Source organism: Hypomesus transpacificus, chromosome 14 (genome assembly GCF_021917145.1).
Source record: "Hypomesus transpacificus isolate Combined female chromosome 14, fHypTra1, whole genome shotgun sequence".
NCBI classification, from domain to species: domain Eukaryota; kingdom Metazoa; phylum Chordata; class Actinopteri; order Osmeriformes; family Osmeridae; genus Hypomesus; species Hypomesus transpacificus.
The window spans coordinates 2,238,673-2,257,751 of NC_061073.1; the positions used below are offsets into that span (position 1 = coordinate 2,238,673).

Sequence of the window (19,079 nt, forward strand, 5' to 3'; positions counted from 1 at the left end):
TCACAGCTGCTAATGTCCAGCTCCAGCCCACTTAGGTGAGGGTTTGTAGCCAGACCCTGCAGCAACAACCTGACAGCAACAACAACCACAAACAGCTCACAACAGCACACCCTATCACATCACACCGACTATATATGACATCATGCTACAGTGTATCACAGTGTATCCTCCCTGTAGAGGCGGACTCACCGGAGAGCCTGGGCAGGCAGCCTGGTTTGGGACAGACCACAGTACTGCAGTTTCACACACTGACTGAAGAACTCTCTCACACTCCTGGTCACTTCACGTACCTTCCTGTAGACAAAGAAGCATTCACACACACACACACACAGTCACACACACAAACACACACACAGTCACACGCACACACAGACACACGCACACACAGACACAGACACAGTCACACACACATACACACAGTCACACACACACACACAGTCACACACACACACAGTCACACACACACAGTCATACACAGACACACAGTCAAACACACATGCACAAACACTTGTGTGATTGATGAGGGTGTGAATGAGGGTAGACGGGTGTGTGGATGTGGCCTGGTGTGAACAGGGTTTCCCACCTGTAAGTGAAGGGGTTCCTGGCCAGGTTGATGTGAGCCAGTCTGGAGCAGCAGCCAGCAGATAGAGACACAAACAGCTGGGGGGCAGACAATAATGATGAGAAGAGAGGAGGAGGAGGACAGGGAGAGGAAGAGAGGACAAAAGGAAGAGAGGAGAGGATGAAAGGAAGAGAGGATGAGATGAGAGACTGTGAGGACAGGATTAGAGGAACAGAGGAGAGGATGAGTGGAGAGGGTGAGAGGAGAGGGTGAGAGGAGAGGAGAGGGGTGTGGAACAAGCAAAGGAAAGAGGACGAGGTCCCAGGCGACTCACAGTGTCCAGGGGACAGTCAGTCCCACTCAGGTCCAGGTAGGACACACAGTTGGTCCGAGACAGGAACAGGAACAGACTCTGACGGACGACACACACACCAGGTCAGGAGTATACACACACACACACACCAGGTCAGGAGTATACACACACACGGCAAGTCAGGAGTATATACACACACACACGGCAGGTCAGGAGTATACACACACACACACAGCAGGTCAGGAGTATACACACACACACACACAGCAGGTCAGGAGTATAGACCCGACACACACGCACATGGCAGGTCAGGAGTATAGACCGACGCACACACACACACACAGCAGGTCAGGAGTATAGACACACTCACACACACACACACACACACAGCAGGTCAGGAGTATACACACACACACACACACAGCAGGTCAGGAGTATAGACACACTCACACACACACACACACAGCAGGTCAGGAGTATACACACACACACACACAGCAGGTCAGGAGTATACACACACACACACACACACACACAGTAGGTCAGGATTATACACACACACACACACACACACACACACACACACAGCAGGTCAGGAGTATACATACACACACAGCAGGTCAGGAGTATAGACTGACACACACACACACACACCATAGCATCATCAGTGGCCAGAATCCCTGGGTTGTCTGACAAGTCCAGGTGGGTGAGACAGGTGGCAAACACCTGGTTGGAGGAGAGGACCTGGGATAGAACACCTACACCTGGAACAGGTGAACAAACAAATGAATGAATGAACAAATGAATGAAAGACTGACTGAATGAACAAATAAACCAATGAACCAATGAATGAATGAGTTGTGCAGTACCTTTGGGAGACACACTGGTCCTGGAAAGAGACAAGTGTGTGAGACCTCTGGATAGGCTGTCCAGCTCCAGACTCAGAGCCATCACGCCTGATGACAGGAAACAGACAGCACATCCTCAGAACCCTGGAGAACGCCCAGGAGAACCAGCCAACAACACAGCAGAACTCCCTTTAGGGTTCAAAAGGACTTAGGACTCTTAGGGGGGTTCCCTAAAATGTCCTCAGAAAAGTTCTGTCCAGAATGTCTTTATTTTTGAACAATAACTCTAAATAAGCCAATCTGATATTCACCCCTGAAAATTATATCAAGCCCTACTGATGTGTTACATGTGGAAGAAGCCAATTATGCACCCAGAACCAATTCCTTCATCTTAGGAAGGTGCCTGGTTAGGTGTACCTGACTGAGGAAGCAACAATATTCCCTCCTGTCGGCATCAGCACCAGAACAACGGATTGGCTCAGTTTACATAGCGCCTACCTTTATCTTCAATCTGATTGGCTGACAGGTTGATGGTGTGGAGATTAGAGGAGGTGTTGTCTCTCAAGGCAGCTGCCATCTTGACTACAAAATCCCTAGAGAACGAGACAGACCCAGGATGGAGGTCAGGCACTGGGAGAACAGATGGTCAGGTAATAAAAGGATAAACAGATAATGAAATGGCGCAGAGGGGGGCAAACATGAGGAGCAGGAGGAGGAGGAGAGGAAAGAAGGGGAGGAGGAGGAGAGGGAGGAGGAGAAGAGGGAGGAGGAGGAGAGGAAAGAAGGGGAGGAGGAGGAGAGGGAGGAGGAGAAGAGGGAGGAGGAGGAGAGGAAAGAAGGGGAGGAGGAGGAGAGGAAATAAGGTGAGGAGGAGAAAAAGGAGGAGTGGAAAGAAGGGGAGGAAGCAGGGGCGGTTCTACACGGGGGCCTACAGGGGCCAGTGCCCCTGTAACAATGTCCCTGGCCCCCCCTGTGGCCCCCCTGAGGTGACTGAATAAACTGACTGAAATTAAACAATTTTCTTCTTCTAGTAGTCATCATGAAACGAGAAAGGGACATTGCAGCCTTTTTTGCCCCAGTAAATAAAAAAGTTAGAGAAACATATCAAGGTATTGAGAGAGCTGAGGAGCTGGAAGAGGGAGAGCCAGAACCGTTTGTATGATTTTATTGTAAAGCAAAATAAAAGTATTTAATGTTTAAATATCATTAGTTTTCATTTTTTTATGTGCCCCTCTGATTAAACATTGGCCCCCCCTTGGCCCCCCCAGTAAAATGTGTCTAGAACCGCCACTGGGAGGAAGAGGAGGAGAAGAAGGAGGAGGAGGAGAGGGAGAGAGAGAGAGAGACAGAGAGAGACAGAGAGAGACAGAGAGAGATACTCACTGCTTGAGCCCGCTGGCCTCCAGAGACAGCTCCTCCAGGCTGGGAGACCTGTGGATCATGAAGAGCACCTGCTGCTGCACGTCTGGAGTCTGGAGGGAGGAGCAGGACGAGGGGGATGGGGAGGAGGAGCAGGACGATAAGGAGGACCAGGAGGAGGAGGAGGCAGAGGAGCAGGAGGAGGTACAGGGGGAAAGCACATCACCTGTATAAGCTGAAGGTTTCCTACATGGTTAACACAACAGAAATTAAAGTCAATCAGGAGACATGTAACAAGGACCGGCAGAGCTAGAGAAACGGTCACTTCATAGCAAGTCAGAAAGGTCCTGAGCTTATCCAGCTGTTCCCTAAGAGATGGTCCTGACAGAGCCCATTCCAGCCTCGGAAGAGAGAGCCGTACCAGTTTGAAGTGTCTGCTGGAGAACCTAGTGAACCACTGGTTGAAGGACAGAGCGGCCACAACCAGGGCCAGGTCCTGGCTGTCCAGGTGACTGAAGTCCAGCAGACTGAACTCCCGACATCTGCGGACGTGGTAGATGTTGTTGACATCCTGGAGATGAACGCAAACAAACAAACCAAGGACGTGTTTCATAGATGGAGGAAGAGACAGGATGTGATGTCTTGTTGCATGTTTTCCCTTCCTGTACTGTATATTCATTGTCATTTTATTTTTGATGTCGTATAGTGCTTTGCGGGTTGTAATGGAAATTTTGGTCATATGCATAGATGTATGTGTATGAAATCTATAATCTTCTATGTTCATTGGTAAGAGACAGGAAGGGAAGATAATTAAGTTGAGTTCAAAGGAATGTGAGGTGCTGATGGCTCTGTGGGCAGCTTGCCCTGGGGGATGGGTGAAGCATCTTATATGGCCTTCTGTCCTCTGGTTACTGTAAGGGGTCAATGAGACAGTTGCTCTGAACTTTGGCTAGAAGGACTGTGTCCTGTTTCATTGTTTGTGTTAATTAAAAGTATTGTTTGAAGATGGTCACACAAAGGACAGTTGACCATTTGACTGGTCAACCCCTGTGGCTTTATTATCTACTGCTCTGGAGAGAGCTGTGACATCAAAGAACTTTGAGACACACCGGAGATGTATTGTTTCAAGCTGTCACTAAGTTGAGTTAGCCAATCACAGAGTTTGCTTCATTGATTGATTTACCTTATGGAATGCCATTTGATCTTAAGTTTATATAAGGCAGTGCATGTGTGATGGTTCGCCATCACTCCTGCGAACGACCTGTGTGGATGGCACCTCCTTCGTTGAGACTGTTCAAAGCCTAATTTAACATTCTTGTCTGTTTCCATTCAAATTTGGATGGGTAGTTAACGACACATTCTTCTGTGGTGTGATGAACTCAAAACTCATTTTCAGTTCTGCTTTACAGCATCTTTAGAGGCGCTATAGAAAATGACGTTTTGATTATCATCATAGGATGTGATGTCATCGGCGGGCGTGCACCGACCCACTGGACTTCCTCCCTGCAGCGGAAGTCGTTGAAGTCACAGAGAGCAGCGTAGGTGTCAGAGAAGCCTCCTGTACCGGAAAACACACACAGTGACTGCTCTATCCAGGCTTCAGGTCGTTACATCATCGTTCCAGGATTCTGTGGTTCTACAGTTCTAAGGTTCTGTGGTTCTACAGTTTTAAGCAACACTGACCACAGGGTCCCGGTGTTCCCTCCAGCTGTTCCTCCACATGAGAGGTCAGGTTCCTCAGGCGTTCCTGCAGATCCGGAGGAACATTTTTTAGGATCTTCCTAAGGATCAGCAAGGAGACAAACAAACGCACACCTGTTATACACAGAACAATCTGTCGTTATGATCATGCTAATGCATATGTCCAGGTTTAGAACTCTAGAACTCTGGTTTAGAACATGTGAATGGGGCCGACCCTGGGGAGGAATCAGGGAAGATCTTCTTCAGAGACGCAGTCACGTGACTGATCATGGCTTCTAGGTCCTCCACAAACGTTAGGCTGAGTAAGAACACCTCTGTGTCAGTCTCGATCACCACCTGGGAGGGCAAACACACACACACACTCAGGATCTCCTCGCACACCTCAGACTTCCTGGAAACCTTTGTGTTGCCACACAGAGGCTCTGATAGGGTCCGCACATGCTCAGTCTGCCCCCCTGCCGGACTCTCGACCAATAGGTGTCATATTACAATATCTGTATTGAGCTAGGAGGAACCATCCAGTGCCCAGATACAGGCAAGCTGTTTGGTCTGATGTTGGGTATGGATGTCATGTTAGCCATTAAGGAGCCACTGTAAGCCTGTAAGTCTGGCTCCTGTCTGTGGGTGGGCAGGGTGGAGATGACTGGATGGAAACTAACAATCACCCTCTAATCTCTCTCAGAAAATATCACAGTCAACTGCTGAATAACCACGACTGTTTCCAGCAAAACAATTTACCCTATCCCTGCGAACTGGAAGAACCACACAGCTACACCCATGGCATACATCTACAAACAATCCACACAACGACACAACACCTCATTGCAGTCAAGCCTTAAGAAAGTACTACTGTTCAGTCCAGACATGGATATTACAACAGATTTGCAGGTTGACGGTGTTAAAGATGCTGTAAAGCAAATTCCATGATTTGCTTCTCAGTACATGATATACATGTGAAATGAGTTGCTGAAAGCGTGTCCAAAGCGCGAAAACGTTGTCGCACTGAAATTGAACTGAATGAGACAATCAGTGTTTTTTTTCCCATTCGAATTTGGATGGGCATTCTTCTGTTGGGGTGACCAACTTCAAACTCCTTTTTCAGTTCTGCTTTACAGCATCTTGAAGCTATTGCATGACATCAGATGGTGTGTTCTGATACAGCCCACGGCAGGACAACCGACAAGTCCGGATGGCCTGGCATGTACAGCTTCAAATGGAAAGAGGTTTGCACTCGTCTGACAGAACAAGCTTCACAGAAAACGACCTGAACCCCAAACCACACATCCTGCCGCATGAACGCAACAAAAGAAGATTAAGACGAGACATTGACGCGCGATTATGCGAAACAGGAAAACGCGTCGAAAGACGGATAAGAAGATAGACTGTCACCTGGTTGAGACTGTGGATGGCGATGGAGCAGATCTCAAGGTAGTTGAAAGATCCCTCTACCTGCAGGTAGACCACACACACACACACACTGGTCAGACTAACTACATAGTGTTAGCATGCTGACTGAGAACAGCAACTGACTCACATCGGTTAATGAATGTGTGTGTGTGTGTGTGTGTGGTGGTTGGGGGGGGGGGCTGAAGTCGAGAAAGGAGGGTGAGAGAGAGAGAGACAGAGGCAGTGTGACTAGTGGCAACTGATTCAACTTGACCACAGCAAGATAAAGTTCCCAAGAAGATTGCTATGTGTGTATGTGTGTGTGTGTGTGTATGTTCCGTTCATTGAGACGAAAACTTCCAGAGACGCGCCTTCATTGAAACTTCAGGCCTGGTGAGATGAGTTAAGAGATGACAATAGCCTCATGTCTCCTACCTGGATGTGTATTTAGATTACAGACCGTTTTCTAACACCTACCTGCACTTCATTTGTCCTCTGAGGTGAAGTTCACAACAGCAGCAGAAACCCATCTCTCATCTCTCTCCTTTCCTTTTCTATTACTCTTGTCTGTTTCTAACCCCAAAACCCTACTTTCCTTTCCTGCCCTCCCAATCTCTGTTTTTTGGGGGGGAAGTTAATCAGTTACTCTCCCTGACCCTGAGCTTTTGCCCTTGCAGAGGAAGATAGAGAGATATGTGGACCTAAACTTGACCGGTGCTGATAGGTGCCTTTTCTACAGCATTTCCTGTTTCCTTCACTGGTTCTCTGCCACTAGCTTTGTGATGTAATGATGGCCGACCAGAATGCATACACTCACACACACACTCTGAAGCTGTGTGTGTGTGTGTGTGTGTGTGTGGGTCAGTCCTTTACCGTGACAGGTTGTTTAGTGTTGACCAGGTAGGCTCTCCACAGACTCATAACCTGCAGTTCAGAACACACAACAAACAGACAATAACAGCCAACACCTTGTCAGTCAACATCAGAACCCTCCCAGGAAGACAGTGAGATGCCCAATGTGTTTTTAGAACTGGCGCCATCTAGGGGGCGGAACACGGTAATTACAGTCATTCCAGGTAAACATCACAACAGGACCACAGTCTCATTCAAATACATTTCCTTCTACGAAGAGCCATTTTCTAGACCCGTGCATGGTTCACAGACAGGGTTCATACCACAGACGAACGATTCCAACTCACCAGTAGCCTTGGCTCTGCCCTGCTCCTAGCCTTGTGCTGTTTCACCTGCCTTATCAGACAAACCTTCTGGTGCTTCAGCAGCTCGCAGACCTGCTCTGCTGCCCAGAACCCCAACCACACCCAGACCCAGAGGAGAAGGCACACCAACAGAACATGATCAGCCACAACCACAGGAGAGAGAAGGGACTGCATGAAATAACCAGCCTGCTTCGTGACGAAGCCCTGACTGCGTCCACAGCTTGGATTCGCCTGGCCCCCACACAGCTACGCCTCCACTGAGGAGAACCTGAGAAGTTCACGTTCGGTCGCCACACTATACCTTGCAGGTTGTGGGAGATCCCTGGATAGGAGGCCATGCTGCAGAGAAGCCGGGAGCGGGCGAGCTGCTGTGAGCAACACACCGGCTCCTGAGGTGTGGTGAGGAGGGAGGCAGGCGAGGAAATAAGAGGCGCACACACACACACATCCTGCCTTGGCGTACGAGTCAGAATGAAACTACAGGCAGGACCGAGATCAGACAGGAAGTCACAACCCTCCGCGTCACCTTGGCAACATCCGTCTCACCTACACCTATATTGTTCAGTCGCTGAACAACGGGTTTAACCCCCTCACTTCTGCGCTGACATGGTCCACTCACACTAGTTATACACTCGCTACCATGGAAACCTGAAACTCACTGCATTTCTCACTGTACTTTAATGACTGTGCTGTTAGTGTTGTCACCAAGTGTCTAATGTGGATGTAAGACAACAAAAAACACGCTAGAAAAACACAAAAGACATGCTAATTAAGTAGGATTTGCAACATCCTAGTGGTAGTCGTAGTATCGGTGGTTTTCAGACGGGAAAGAAAGTAGGAGGAACAGCAGATGTTAGGCCAGTATGTTTTATTACCTGTACAGTGACACATCCTCAGAACCAGCATGTCTACCAGCTCAGCCCGCAGCCCTGACCCAACCCTCTCTAAACAGGCCGTGCTCCTCCCTGCCCTCCTCGCAAACCCTCTGATCTCTGTCAGGATTGGCTAGATCTCTAGAGACGCTCATGACCTGGCATGATCAGAGATGACCTCACGACAGGAAGGAGAGCAGACCCATTTGTTGAGCAGTCGGTCAGTTTGACTCCGGCTGTGTGCTGGTCTCAGAATTCGAAAAGTACAGTCAGGTACAAAAATGCATCAACCTATTATTGTATCGTAAGAGCTTGACAAAAAGCAGTTTAATTGTAATCATTTCTTACAAGAGGGAACGTCATTCAGTCTGCATTTAATCTGTGAAAGGGCATAGTTCTCTTCAAACAAGTTAACAAACTTTATACAAAAACATCCATTTTATTCTCTTCTCATTCCTCTCTCAACACATCCCTTAAATCTCTTTCTAGTGTGGCAAAAAGAGATCGACAATGACACTATAGGAACCTACGCTCGTTCAGCAAGGACCGTCCAACACCTTCGCCGCCTCACTGATCTCTCTCCAGAGCCGCTGGGCGCATCATGTTGCACATCCATGTGCGCTGCTCCGGAGCCCTGAACAAACATGGGGGGGGGGGGGGGGGGATCTACATCGTCTTCTCCTGGAGGTGGAACAGACTGCTACGGGCTAGGGTGGGGGTGGGACTGGGAGGACGAGAGCATCAGGTGATCCTGCCGTCGGCCTGGAGGCTTCCGGGCATGGAGAGGTCACGCAGTGGAGGCGGGAGTCCGCCGTGGAGGTCAGTCTTCTGACCGTCTGGAGGACGGCGGTCTCTCCGGCCCGGCCTGCTGCCTGTGGAGCAGGAGGTGGGCTTCTCTGCTCTTCCCACAGCTTCTACCTTCACCTCTGGTCCTGGTCTCTACCAGGAGTACACCATGCCAGGCTAGCGCACACACACACGCACAAACACTCCTGTTCCATATTTAGCACACCCTGCCTCACGGCTCTTCACATTGCTAGAAAAAAGATTAAAATGTTCGTAAAATAAAAAATAAAAATTATTTACAAGCAAAACAAGCCAAGATTACCTTTTATACAACAAAAACCTCTGTCTCTCAAACATAAATTCGAATGAATAGATCGATGGATGGATGTTCCCCTAGGTAGTCCCTAGCCAAATAGTCATTTGATTGTTAATAAGAAACCCTTACATCAACTTCATAATCAGAGATTAGTAAAGAAGTCAGTACACAATGCAATAATCAATTAATCAAAACAGGAATTGGTTCTTTAGAACTGCCGAGAACATTCTAGCGCTCTAGATTAAAAAGCCTACAGAGAAAAAAAAAGAATGTTCTAGAATCTAGAGACAAATTCTAGAGGTCCTAGAAAACAAGGCGGAGACAGGCAGGCGAGGGCAGCCCTGGCCAGGACCCCTGTAGACGGGTTCATCACAGGTCGGCTGACAAGGGAACTGCTAGAATGAAGAAGCCAGCACCCCATGCATCAGGCCCTGCTTGGGGAAAGACTGGACCACAGTCTGTCTGGTTTACAAAGCTACATCTCTCTCTACAGCCTGCACACACAGGAAGCAGGCTAGGATACAGGCAGGAAGTGGGTTTGGGTAGGTAGAAAAAAAATAAAAATAAAACGAAAACAAAAGAAACACAGTAATTGATGTAGTCAGAATACGACAGGCAGGCCTGAAGAGTGAGTGATAGAGCAGTCAGCAGAGAGGGGAGAATCAGTTCTCATGGGGGTGGGGGGGGGGGGGGAGTTACTGAGCCTATGGGCTTCAAAAAGGGATGTTACAATGGGCCGGGCGGAGCTGTAGGGGGGAGGTAAGGGGGGGTGAGGGGTGTGGGTTGAGGTAAGGGGTGGAGGTACAGGGGGGAGGGAAAGGGGGGAGGCTGTCGTTCCCCCCTCCCCTCACCGGTCCATCATGCTGAGGATCATCTCCGGGGTGAGGTCCCCGTTTGCCGCAGACTCCTCCCCCGCCACGGCCAGCTCCACCGTCTCCACGACGACCTCCTCCGGCCCCGCCTCCTGCTCTGGGGCTGCGGCGGCGGTGGCGGCCGGCTCTGGCCCCGCCTCCTTCTTCACGATGATGTTCTCCACCGTGCCTGTGGTCTCATCCTCCACCTGGATGATGGCTGTGGCTGTGGCTGGGGAGGGGAGAGAGAGAGAGTGTTTAGGTGCAGTTCTCTGGGCTTCTGTAGAGCCCTCTGTGACATTGCTTGTAAAAAAAGGGCTATCCAGATCACAATGTGATCTCCAGCACCCCCTACAGGCCAGGATACTCACTGCGGTTGGCTCTGGTGGACGCCCGGCCAGGCTTGGTGGGGGTGCTGGGTTTGGGGGGCGGGGCGGGCTTGGGGGCGTTCTTGGGGGGGCGTCCCCGTTTCCTCTTGACCGGGGGCTCCTCGGGGGCGGGGACAGGCACGGTGGGCGGGGCCTGGTCCACCTCCATCTCCTCCTCTTCCTCCTCCTCCTCCTCCTCCTGCAGCGCCGCCGCCTCGTCCTCGTCCTCCTCGTCATCGTCGTCCAGCTCCACCTCAGCATGTTCGTCTGGGGGCAGGGTGGGTGTTAGGAGAGGGAATAGGAAACATGGTCTCTCAAGTCCCAGCCACTAGTCCAGCCCTAGTCCCAGGTCCCAGCCAATCAGAGGGTCTCTTACCACTATCCTCCTCCTCGTCTCTCCTGGAACGCATCTTCCTCTTCCGGCCACGTCCCCGTCCTCTCCTGGGGGGTGGGGGCGAGCCGTTCTCCCCCTCCTCCCCTGGATCCCCGTTGCAGTTCTCAGAATGTTTCACCATGGTGTTCTGCAGGAAGAACACAGAACATCACACACACACACACACACACGACCACGAGTCAGGAACCTTCTGTGTAAGCGCTTAACATGGGTGTAGGTTTCATGATGTCCCACAACACCCCCCGCAGCCCCACATGTGAACGTGCGCGTGCGTACCCTGCGGGTGAAGGTCTTGCTGCACTTGGGGCAAACAAAGGCGGTGGGGATGAAGTTGGGGTCGTGGTAGCGTTTGAAGTGCATGTCCAGCAGCTGCTTCTGCCTGAAGGTCTTGTCACACTGGCTGCAGGCGTACGGCTTCTCCCCGGTGTGGGTGCGCTTGTGCATCACCATGTGGCGCTCCTGGTCAACGAACACAACCACCACAGGATCACACACACACAACCCGTCTACACACGCTATCTGTTTCTCCACACACACACACACACACACACACACACACACAAACCCCAAGTGTCTGCACGCACACAACCTGTCTACACACACACGCTACCTGTCCACACACCTTAAGTCTCTGCGCGCGCGCGCACACACACACACACACACTCTCTCTCTCTCTTTACCTGTCTGCAGCAGTAGTCACACATGTCACATTTGAAGCGTTTCTCGTTCTTGTGGGACTTCTGGTGCTGGATGAGGGCGTAGCGCTCGTGGAACGTGGCCTCGCAGTAGCGACACTTCCTGCCCTGCTCGATGAACGAGTGCTGCTTCCTCAGGTGAACACCTGGAGGGGGAGGAGAGACACGAGGGGCAGAGAGAGAGGAACAGGAAGTGAGGAGCAGGAATATCAAGTCTTGACATCCCTGCCCGTGGTTGTGCGCGCTTCAGAGAGGGGGGGGTGCCGGTGGGGCTCCTTACCCAGGTCGCTCTTGCGGGCGATGACCGTGTCGCAGTGCGGGCAGTGGAACTTGGCCACGTTCTCCGTGTGCTTCTGCAGGATGTGCATCTTCATGGTGCCGCTCTGGGTGAAGCGGGCGTGGCAGATGTAGCACTCGTACGGCTTCTCGCCTGGGACACACAGAGAGGAGGTGAGGTCAGGGAGACACGCCCTGCTACCAGTCCACAGGTGTGATGGGGGGCTGAGATACCTGATGGTTCAACTCTGGACACGTGTAACTGTGTCTGTTTGGTGTTATGGGAAGTCAAAGGAAGCACAAAGCAGAGGCCTGCTCGATAAAGGCCGCTCAAAAATGCTGGACTTCAGCTGGCGCTAAAGCGGTTCCATAAAGACCAATTTTAGTTCACGCAATCCGAATAATTCAAGTCAGATTCAAGAAGTCAAGCTAATTGCGCGTGCACCCCATTCTTAAGCAGCCCGAGAGGTAGAACATGAATCATACCGATCCACCACGACAAAAGGCAAAGCAATCACGTGGCCACGTGACTTCTTCCAGAAAGAACGTTGTAAGCCATGTACTATGACAGCTCCCTCATCCACCGCTTCATCAAAATAAGATGACACGCCATGATTGACGTGAACGATAGGCTACGTAGGTCGAGGTCCTTTTTTTATAGATCTTTACTTCATTCATTTAAAAAACAGACACCCTCTAAAACACATCTAAATGGACTTTGACTGTTTTAAATAAATAGCCTACCAATAATCAATACATTATCCAGTAGCCTATCTTTTAAACATGTTTTTTTTTGTCGAGAAAATGGAGGATAGATGTATGGATTTAGGTTTGTTTTGCAATTGTAGGCTACTGTTAACAATTGTGTATCTATGATAATTATACTGGGATCATTTAGATTGAGATATAGGCCTATGCCTGATGCCTAAACATTTGAAATCACAAACTACTATATAGCCATACGTTTTACGTAGGCTATGGTTTGTATCATTCTGAAATCATTGTTAAATGCATTAGGCATTAGGTTAAATGTTGTAGCCTATGTATTTAAGTTGATTTTCTATAAATGTAGCCTACATATTGAAATGATGAGAAAGTTCATGCAAATCATCGTTTTCCTGTTGAGTCAGTGTTACAGGAACATCTGGTTACGCAACAACAAGGCTAGTTTCGAAGCATAAGTTGCCATAGTAACTGAGTTCGAACTACGTTGAGCTAGCTTTATGGAACTGAATGAACTAGAAAGAAGTCCGATTAAATGACATAAGCCTGGCATATTGGGAAAACTTGCTTTATGGAACAGGCCTCAGGTTTGTTCCACTTCAAAGCTATTACCAGGGATGTCGGTTTGTTTGCAAATTTGGATGGGATTGCATGAGTTATGGTTGTGGCGGTGCTTAGAATGATCATTCTTCTGACACTGCACAAAACCACAACTTGCCGATAAAACGTTGGCTAATTTGGTTCTGACTCGACTCCCAGAGAGACCAGAGACCAGACGGAGCCAGCTGGACTGGAGCTGGAGAGTGGAGAAGGTAGAGAGCTGTTTACCAGAGTGGGTCCTCATGTGTCTCTTCAGCTTGTAGGTGTCTCTGCTGGCATAGGAACACAGGCTGCACTGGAACGGACGCTCGCCGGTGTGAGACCGGATGTGGCGCTTCAGCTTGCTCACCTGACACACACACACACACGTACATTGTAGAGTCCGATCAAGAGCACTACACCTGGCCAAACCCCCCAGATTAGCTCCACCCAGGGCTGCCACCCACCTCCACGCTGGCGTAGTCACACATGGAGCATTTGAAGGGCTTCTCGTGGGTGTGTTTGTAGCGGCGATGTCGCACCAGCTCCCCGCTGGTCACAAACGCCATGTCACAATCCTGACACTTGTGAGGCCTGGTTCCTATGGAGACCGGAGGGATTACAAGGCTGCCCACAGTGCCGTCTCTGTGGACGTGTTTAGGTGTGTGTAGACGTCTGTGTGTGTTTCTGTGTGACCTGTGTGTAAGAGAGTGGGACTGAGTGTGTGTGTGTACCTGTGTGTGTGTTGAGGTGGTTCCTCAGCAGCGTCACCGTCCTGAAGGCGCGGCCACACAGGTGACACTTGTGTGGCCTCTCGTCTGTGTGGCTTTTCATGTGGCGGTCCAGGTTGGAGCGCCGGGGGCAAGTGTAGCTGCACAGCTCACACTGGAACGTCTTCTTTACGCCTGCACAACACACACACACAGTCAGACACACACACACACACAGTCAGACACACACACAGAGTCAGACACACACACACACACAGTCAGACACACACACACACACACACACAGTCAGACACACACACACACAGTCAGACACACACACACACACAGTCAGACACACACACACAGTCAGACACACACACACAGTCAGACACACACACACACACAGTCAGACACACACACACAGAGTCAGACACACACACACACACAGTCAGACACACACACACAGAGTCAGACACACACACACACACAGTCAGACACACACACACACAGAGTCAGACACACACACACACACAGTCAGACACACACACACACAGTCAGACACACACACACACAGTCAGACACACACACACACACAGTCAGACACACACACACACACAGTCAGACACACACACACACAGAGTCAGACACACACACACACACACACAGTCAGACACACACACACAGAGTCAGACAGTGTCTTTGGGGGGGGGGCCCAGGCTGAGTCTTCCCTTTGCATCTAATTATTCTTTACAATGATAAATAATGATCATGTAAAACCCAAACCAAAACTAGTTTGATTTCCCTTGACCCAAAGCACTAGCCACCTGGAGCAGCGGCAGGCGTAAGGAGCTCTTGTTTCGTGTCTCACCTTTCTTCTTGATCTTGGTGGGCTTGGGGGGCTTCATGTTGCCCACCACCTTCTCAGCGTTGACCTCAGACAGCTGCCCCTCCTGCTGCTCCTCCTCAAAGTCGTACACGGACACGTCCATGTCCCGCTCCCCCTCAGTGTAGCGCAGCCGGCTCTTTTTGCCCTTCTTGGCTTGCTTTTTGGCGGAGTGGGGCTGGTAGTCGGGGTCCTTGGACCAGGACGGGTCCTCTCCCTGGGCCTCGGAGGGCTCCTCGTCCCCCTGGAGCACCTGGTCCTCCTGTTGGAGACCCTCCTCCTGCTCCACTGTCTCCACCATGCCGTTGGCTCCCACCTTCACCACCTGGACACATACACAAGTTAGGCCCTTAGCTTCACCACCTGGACACACATGCAGGCAGGGTGTGGGGCATTATGGGTAGTGTAGTTTTACTTGGCAGGAGATTTGTGGGTAGTGTAGTTTTACCTGGCAGGGCCAAGGTTTGGGGGCATTATGGGTAGTGTAGTTTTACCTGGAAGCCATCAGGAAGGGGCAGGGTGTGGCAGATGACAGGATCTCCATCTTTGGGCATAGCGACCGCGTCGACGTAGCTTCCTTGAAGAGCATCCACGGTCGCCTGGGAGACGGGCACCTGCACGGTGGAGACTGGTACCTGGACTAGCTGCAGCTCCCCAAGACCTAGCTGCTGTTCCTCCATGTTCACCACCTGGTAACACAGTTACTGCTAGTTACACAGCCTGTTCCTCCATGTTCACCTCCTGAGAACACAGTTACTGCTAGTCATACAAGCTAGTCAGTGTGTGTGTGTGTGTGTGTGTGTATGGAGACGGAGAGAGTGAAAGAGAGAGAGAGGCAGATGGAGAGAGAAAGAGAAGATGCCAGGCACCTGCAGAGTGATGATCTGAGTCTGGTCCACCGTCGTCACGGTAGCCTGGTGGGCGGCGCCTGACACGGCCCCGCCCACGGCCGCCTCCATCCCCTCCGTCTTCATCTGCAGGAGCGACGGGTCCAGGGACTCCATCACCATCACCTCCACCCCCCCGCCGCTCACCATCCCCTCCACCCCGGCCCCCATCAGCTGGGCCTGGGCTTCCTCCTGCTGGTCCCCAGGTCCCTCCACCACCCCTCCGGCCTCCGCCGCCTGCTGGAGCAGGTCAGCCACCACCATGGACTCCTCCTCCCCGGGGAAGGAGCTGAGGTCCTTGGCCTTGTAGGCCTCGCCAACCCCTTCGTCCACCACCGAGTCTGTCGGTCCCCCGTCCATGGGTAACGCCTGGGGGACGACGAGGAAAGAGAATCACAAGACCAGAAATGGAGACCGTCGCAAAAAGGCACAGCGCTAGGCGATCTACCTGCATGTTGTATATTCATCAGTTTGGCTGAATATTGAAATGAATTTGCCTATTCCTTTTTTGGCCACTGTGATTGGATGGGGTGTCACAAAGATGTACACAACCAGATTACAGGATGCTATCGAGTATGTCAAGTAAACTGTCAGTGGGACGTCTCAGAACATCACTTTGGAACATGAGGTGGTGTGTTACGCCTGTCTCCGTGGTTACCTGGTACAGGTACATGAACTTCATCTCTCTACACCTGTGTCTTCCTCAGCGCCTGCCTCAGGTAGGTGTCACACACTTGCCTCAACTCTCCTGACTTTCCGCCTGATTATCCTCCCTACACAACCTGGAAAAGGCCACTTTACAACTGTGACAAACACACAACAGTACTGTACACACGAAACCTAGGCTCACATTTGACAGTGTTTAGAGACATATTTGGGGAGTAGTTGGCCCCAGCCTAACCTGCAGGCTGATGTCTGGTGACATATACTACCTTTGTCAGGCTGCCTATAAGCGTCTATCATCAGGACGAGGATAAGTTTTGACTGTTGACATGGAGCACTAGTAAACGCTGCTGTTTATGTACCGCTACCAACCGAGTTGTAGAGGGAGCTCTCCTCTTGTTCTCTGCCTTCTGCCGCTGGAACTCAAGGTGGGCTCAGAACGAGACAGCGGGCAATGGAAGCATACAGCAACACGACCGGCGGGGAGCTGGGATACGTGGATAACGTTAATAATAGAACTATTCGTGAGGATATGCTATTAACGCGAAATGGAGAGGAGAGTTCTTGGAGCACGCGGTGCTGTGTTAGCCCACTAGCTAACAACGTTGGGCGCCCGGGTCATTCTGCCTTCCTGACATCGACTCATTTTTGAGTGCGCAACACGGTAGCTAGCGTGGTCTACACTTCGGCTGTTTACAAATCCAGTAATTGCTAGAATAAGATGCCAAGGCAAATTTTGATAATCAGATCAAAACTAGTTTTACACAACTTGCAAGCGATACAAATGGTGCTTGGTTTGAGCGGATGTCAGCGAGCGCATTTTCACAGGCCAGGGCTAGCCCTGAAGCATGAAGGTGGGGCGAGGACGAAAGTTGTTGGTTAGCCAGATATATTTGAATGCTGACGTTGGCTAGGCTAACGTTGGCTAACCTACTAATACGGCTAATGCCATGCATGCCGTTTTTAAATGCGTGCTACGATTAACACATGATTGAGATCAAGAAATGTTAAAAACAAAGCTGATATTTAAGTATACATGCAGTTGTCTAGCTAGTTAGAGCATTTTCGATTTTATCCGATGTTTTATGCAAGCAGAAAGGCTAAGTAATTAAGCTAGCTTGCTATCCCGCCTAGTTTCCATTTCGACGTTATCGCTTTCTAGCTTGCTAGCTAAAATGACAGGAAACAAAGAAGAAAATGGACGCCTGGCCTAAACAGTCGACCAAAACGATCAACTCTAGAATAACCCAACCTCGACGATATACTAGATAATATATGTTTTAGAGGCCCGTTATATGTGCATTTCGTTGAACTTCTGGGTTATAGCAGTTTTTTGATGATTTTTTCAATAACGATAGAGGGAGACAAACACCCCCCGTAAGCAGCCTGGACCGGGAGCCCCATCGTGACACCTAGAGGCCGAATAAAGCTCCTGCAAAACTCCCCCTGCTCTGGAAAGTAGCGTTAGTTTACCTGTTCCACTCTGTTTATCTTCGGGTTGAACTCGACAGAAAGCCCAGAGTCTGTTCTTCAATTTGGCCGAGACAGTTTAGGAATGTAACCTTCTCCGTCCGTTTTAATCCTCTCCCGCTTTTGCAGAGTAGACTCCGCACAAAATGGTGGCCTTGTGGCGGCAGTGCGCCTGTGCAGCGCTGGGGGGTGGTGTTGAAGTGGGTGTAGGCACTGCGATTGGCCAGATGGGGCGCCCCGTTTGAATGCATGGTTTGGAGACAACGCAGATAATTTGTCACTGAGATGAAATACTAAACTGTTCGTGACCTGGGGCCTGTTCCATAAAGAGAGTTTACCGAAAAAGTCAGGAGGTCCATGACCTTACAGTATTCCCTACCTATTTAAATAATGCGGTATACAGTAGCCTATATATGTAATACATGTATTTACGCAATATAGTATTTAATGATTAACCAATGTTTTCAAAGGTAAATAAATACACGGTTTGTATTTGTTAATAAATAATGACATGTTACGCAAATTTGATAGAAGTTCAGTGAATAAACTGAGAACTATGTATCTAAAACTACCTATACCACCTAAAATGAAAGAAACACATTTAAAATTATGAACGACATTGTAGTAACTCCCGGAGTGCCCAGTTATCACAGACATGTATCCCTCCAAAGAATTAGCCTTCGTTTTAATATTAATGATAACATCTGCTCATTCTGTTTGTGACGTGGAGACCACAGTCCATATATTTTTCTCATGCAAGGTTATACAAAAATGTTGGCTCGACATCCACATATGGATAAAACAAAATGTCTCACTGTTCCCAACTTTTATCTCAAGAGACGATGTTACATTTGGTATGATACTGCAAAACCAAAATGATGAATTGTTGCAATGTTATACCATATATGGTACAGTTTTTTATCCAGAAAAATCGTCTTGAAATCATTCCCCAATTTTCGTTTTTTCTTAAATGAATTTTAATTAGGCTATACCTAAAGTCCTTAAAATTGGTAAACGGAAGAAAAGCACAAGAATTGTATGATATGCTAAAACACTTTCCCACGATGTCAACGAACCTTAATTGAACTGAACTTCCCCTTTTATATTATAGATTTTTTCCTTTTCACTTCCTTTGAAATCCAGCATTATTAATCCTCTATTAAAAAATGTGCAATTTTCATTACAATGTTATTATGCCATTTGGCAAATGTGCTGTACCT

The 19,079-nt window shown here is 49.5% G+C and overlaps 2 protein-coding genes across 4 annotated transcripts in view; both read right to left on the bottom strand.

Moving 5' to 3' along the window:
- carmil2 (capping protein regulator and myosin 1 linker 2) overlaps nt 1-7,872 on the bottom strand; it is a 9,259-nt gene extending 1,387 nt beyond the window's left edge. The window contains exons 1-16 of the mRNA XM_047033446.1: nt 7,688-7,872; nt 7,369-7,463; nt 7,043-7,093; nt 6,173-6,232; nt 4,998-5,119; nt 4,766-4,863; nt 4,570-4,640; nt 3,504-3,653; nt 3,107-3,195; nt 2,222-2,316; nt 1,745-1,831; nt 1,530-1,639; nt 897-974; nt 584-660; nt 190-294; nt 5-69 (exon numbers count right to left, since the gene is read on the bottom strand). Coding sequence (XP_046889402.1) covers nt 5-69; nt 190-294; nt 584-660; nt 897-974; nt 1,530-1,639; nt 1,745-1,831; nt 2,222-2,316; nt 3,107-3,195; nt 3,504-3,653; nt 4,570-4,640; nt 4,766-4,863; nt 4,998-5,119; nt 6,173-6,232; nt 7,043-7,093; nt 7,369-7,463; nt 7,688-7,724 — 1,390 coding nt within the window. The 5' untranslated portion in view covers nt 7,725-7,872. The remainder of the gene's footprint in view (nt 1-4; nt 70-189; nt 295-583; nt 661-896; nt 975-1,529; nt 1,640-1,744; nt 1,832-2,221; nt 2,317-3,106; nt 3,196-3,503; nt 3,654-4,569; nt 4,641-4,765; nt 4,864-4,997; nt 5,120-6,172; nt 6,233-7,042; nt 7,094-7,368; nt 7,464-7,687) is intronic.
- A 367-nt stretch (nt 7,873-8,239) lies between these two features.
- ctcf (CCCTC-binding factor (zinc finger protein)) lies at nt 8,240-18,021 on the bottom strand. 3 transcript variants are annotated; one of them, XM_047034470.1, is made up of 13 exons: nt 17,863-18,021; nt 15,709-16,095; nt 15,334-15,528; nt 14,825-15,164; nt 13,981-14,151; nt 13,714-13,847; nt 13,496-13,616; nt 11,949-12,098; nt 11,654-11,814; nt 11,250-11,432; nt 10,956-11,100; nt 10,583-10,846; nt 8,240-10,443 (listed from the first exon to the last, which is right to left on the bottom strand). In XM_047034470.1, exons 2-13 carry the CDS (start codon nt 16,084-16,086, stop codon nt 10,208-10,210), a joined length of 2,478 nt encoding a protein of 825 aa, XP_046890426.1. In that variant the 5' UTR covers nt 16,087-16,095; nt 17,863-18,021; the 3' UTR covers nt 8,240-10,207. The 3 variants fall into 3 exon arrangements, with proteins under 3 accessions (XP_046890426.1, XP_046890427.1, XP_046890425.1); XM_047034471.1 differs by lacking the exon at nt 17,863-18,021 and adding an exon at nt 16,762-17,609; XM_047034469.1 differs by lacking the exon at nt 17,863-18,021 and adding an exon at nt 16,385-16,727.
- Between the last annotated feature and the right edge of the window lie 1,058 nt (nt 18,022-19,079).

What these genes read in the sequence shown, in the direction of transcription:
- ctcf (XM_047034469.1), bottom strand. Translation starts at nt 16,408, where the DNA reads ATGAAGTTCATGTACCTGTACCAG. An exon ending in CCACCTCAACACACACACAG is followed by an intron (nt 13,848 to 13,980) that starts GTACACACACAC and finishes CGGTCTCCATAG; the next exon opens with GAACCAGGCCTCACAAGTGT. An exon ending in CGCCCGCAAGAGCGACCTGG is followed by an intron (nt 11,815 to 11,948) that starts GTAAGGAGCCCC and finishes CTCCCCCTCCAG; the next exon opens with GTGTTCACCTGAGGAAGCAG.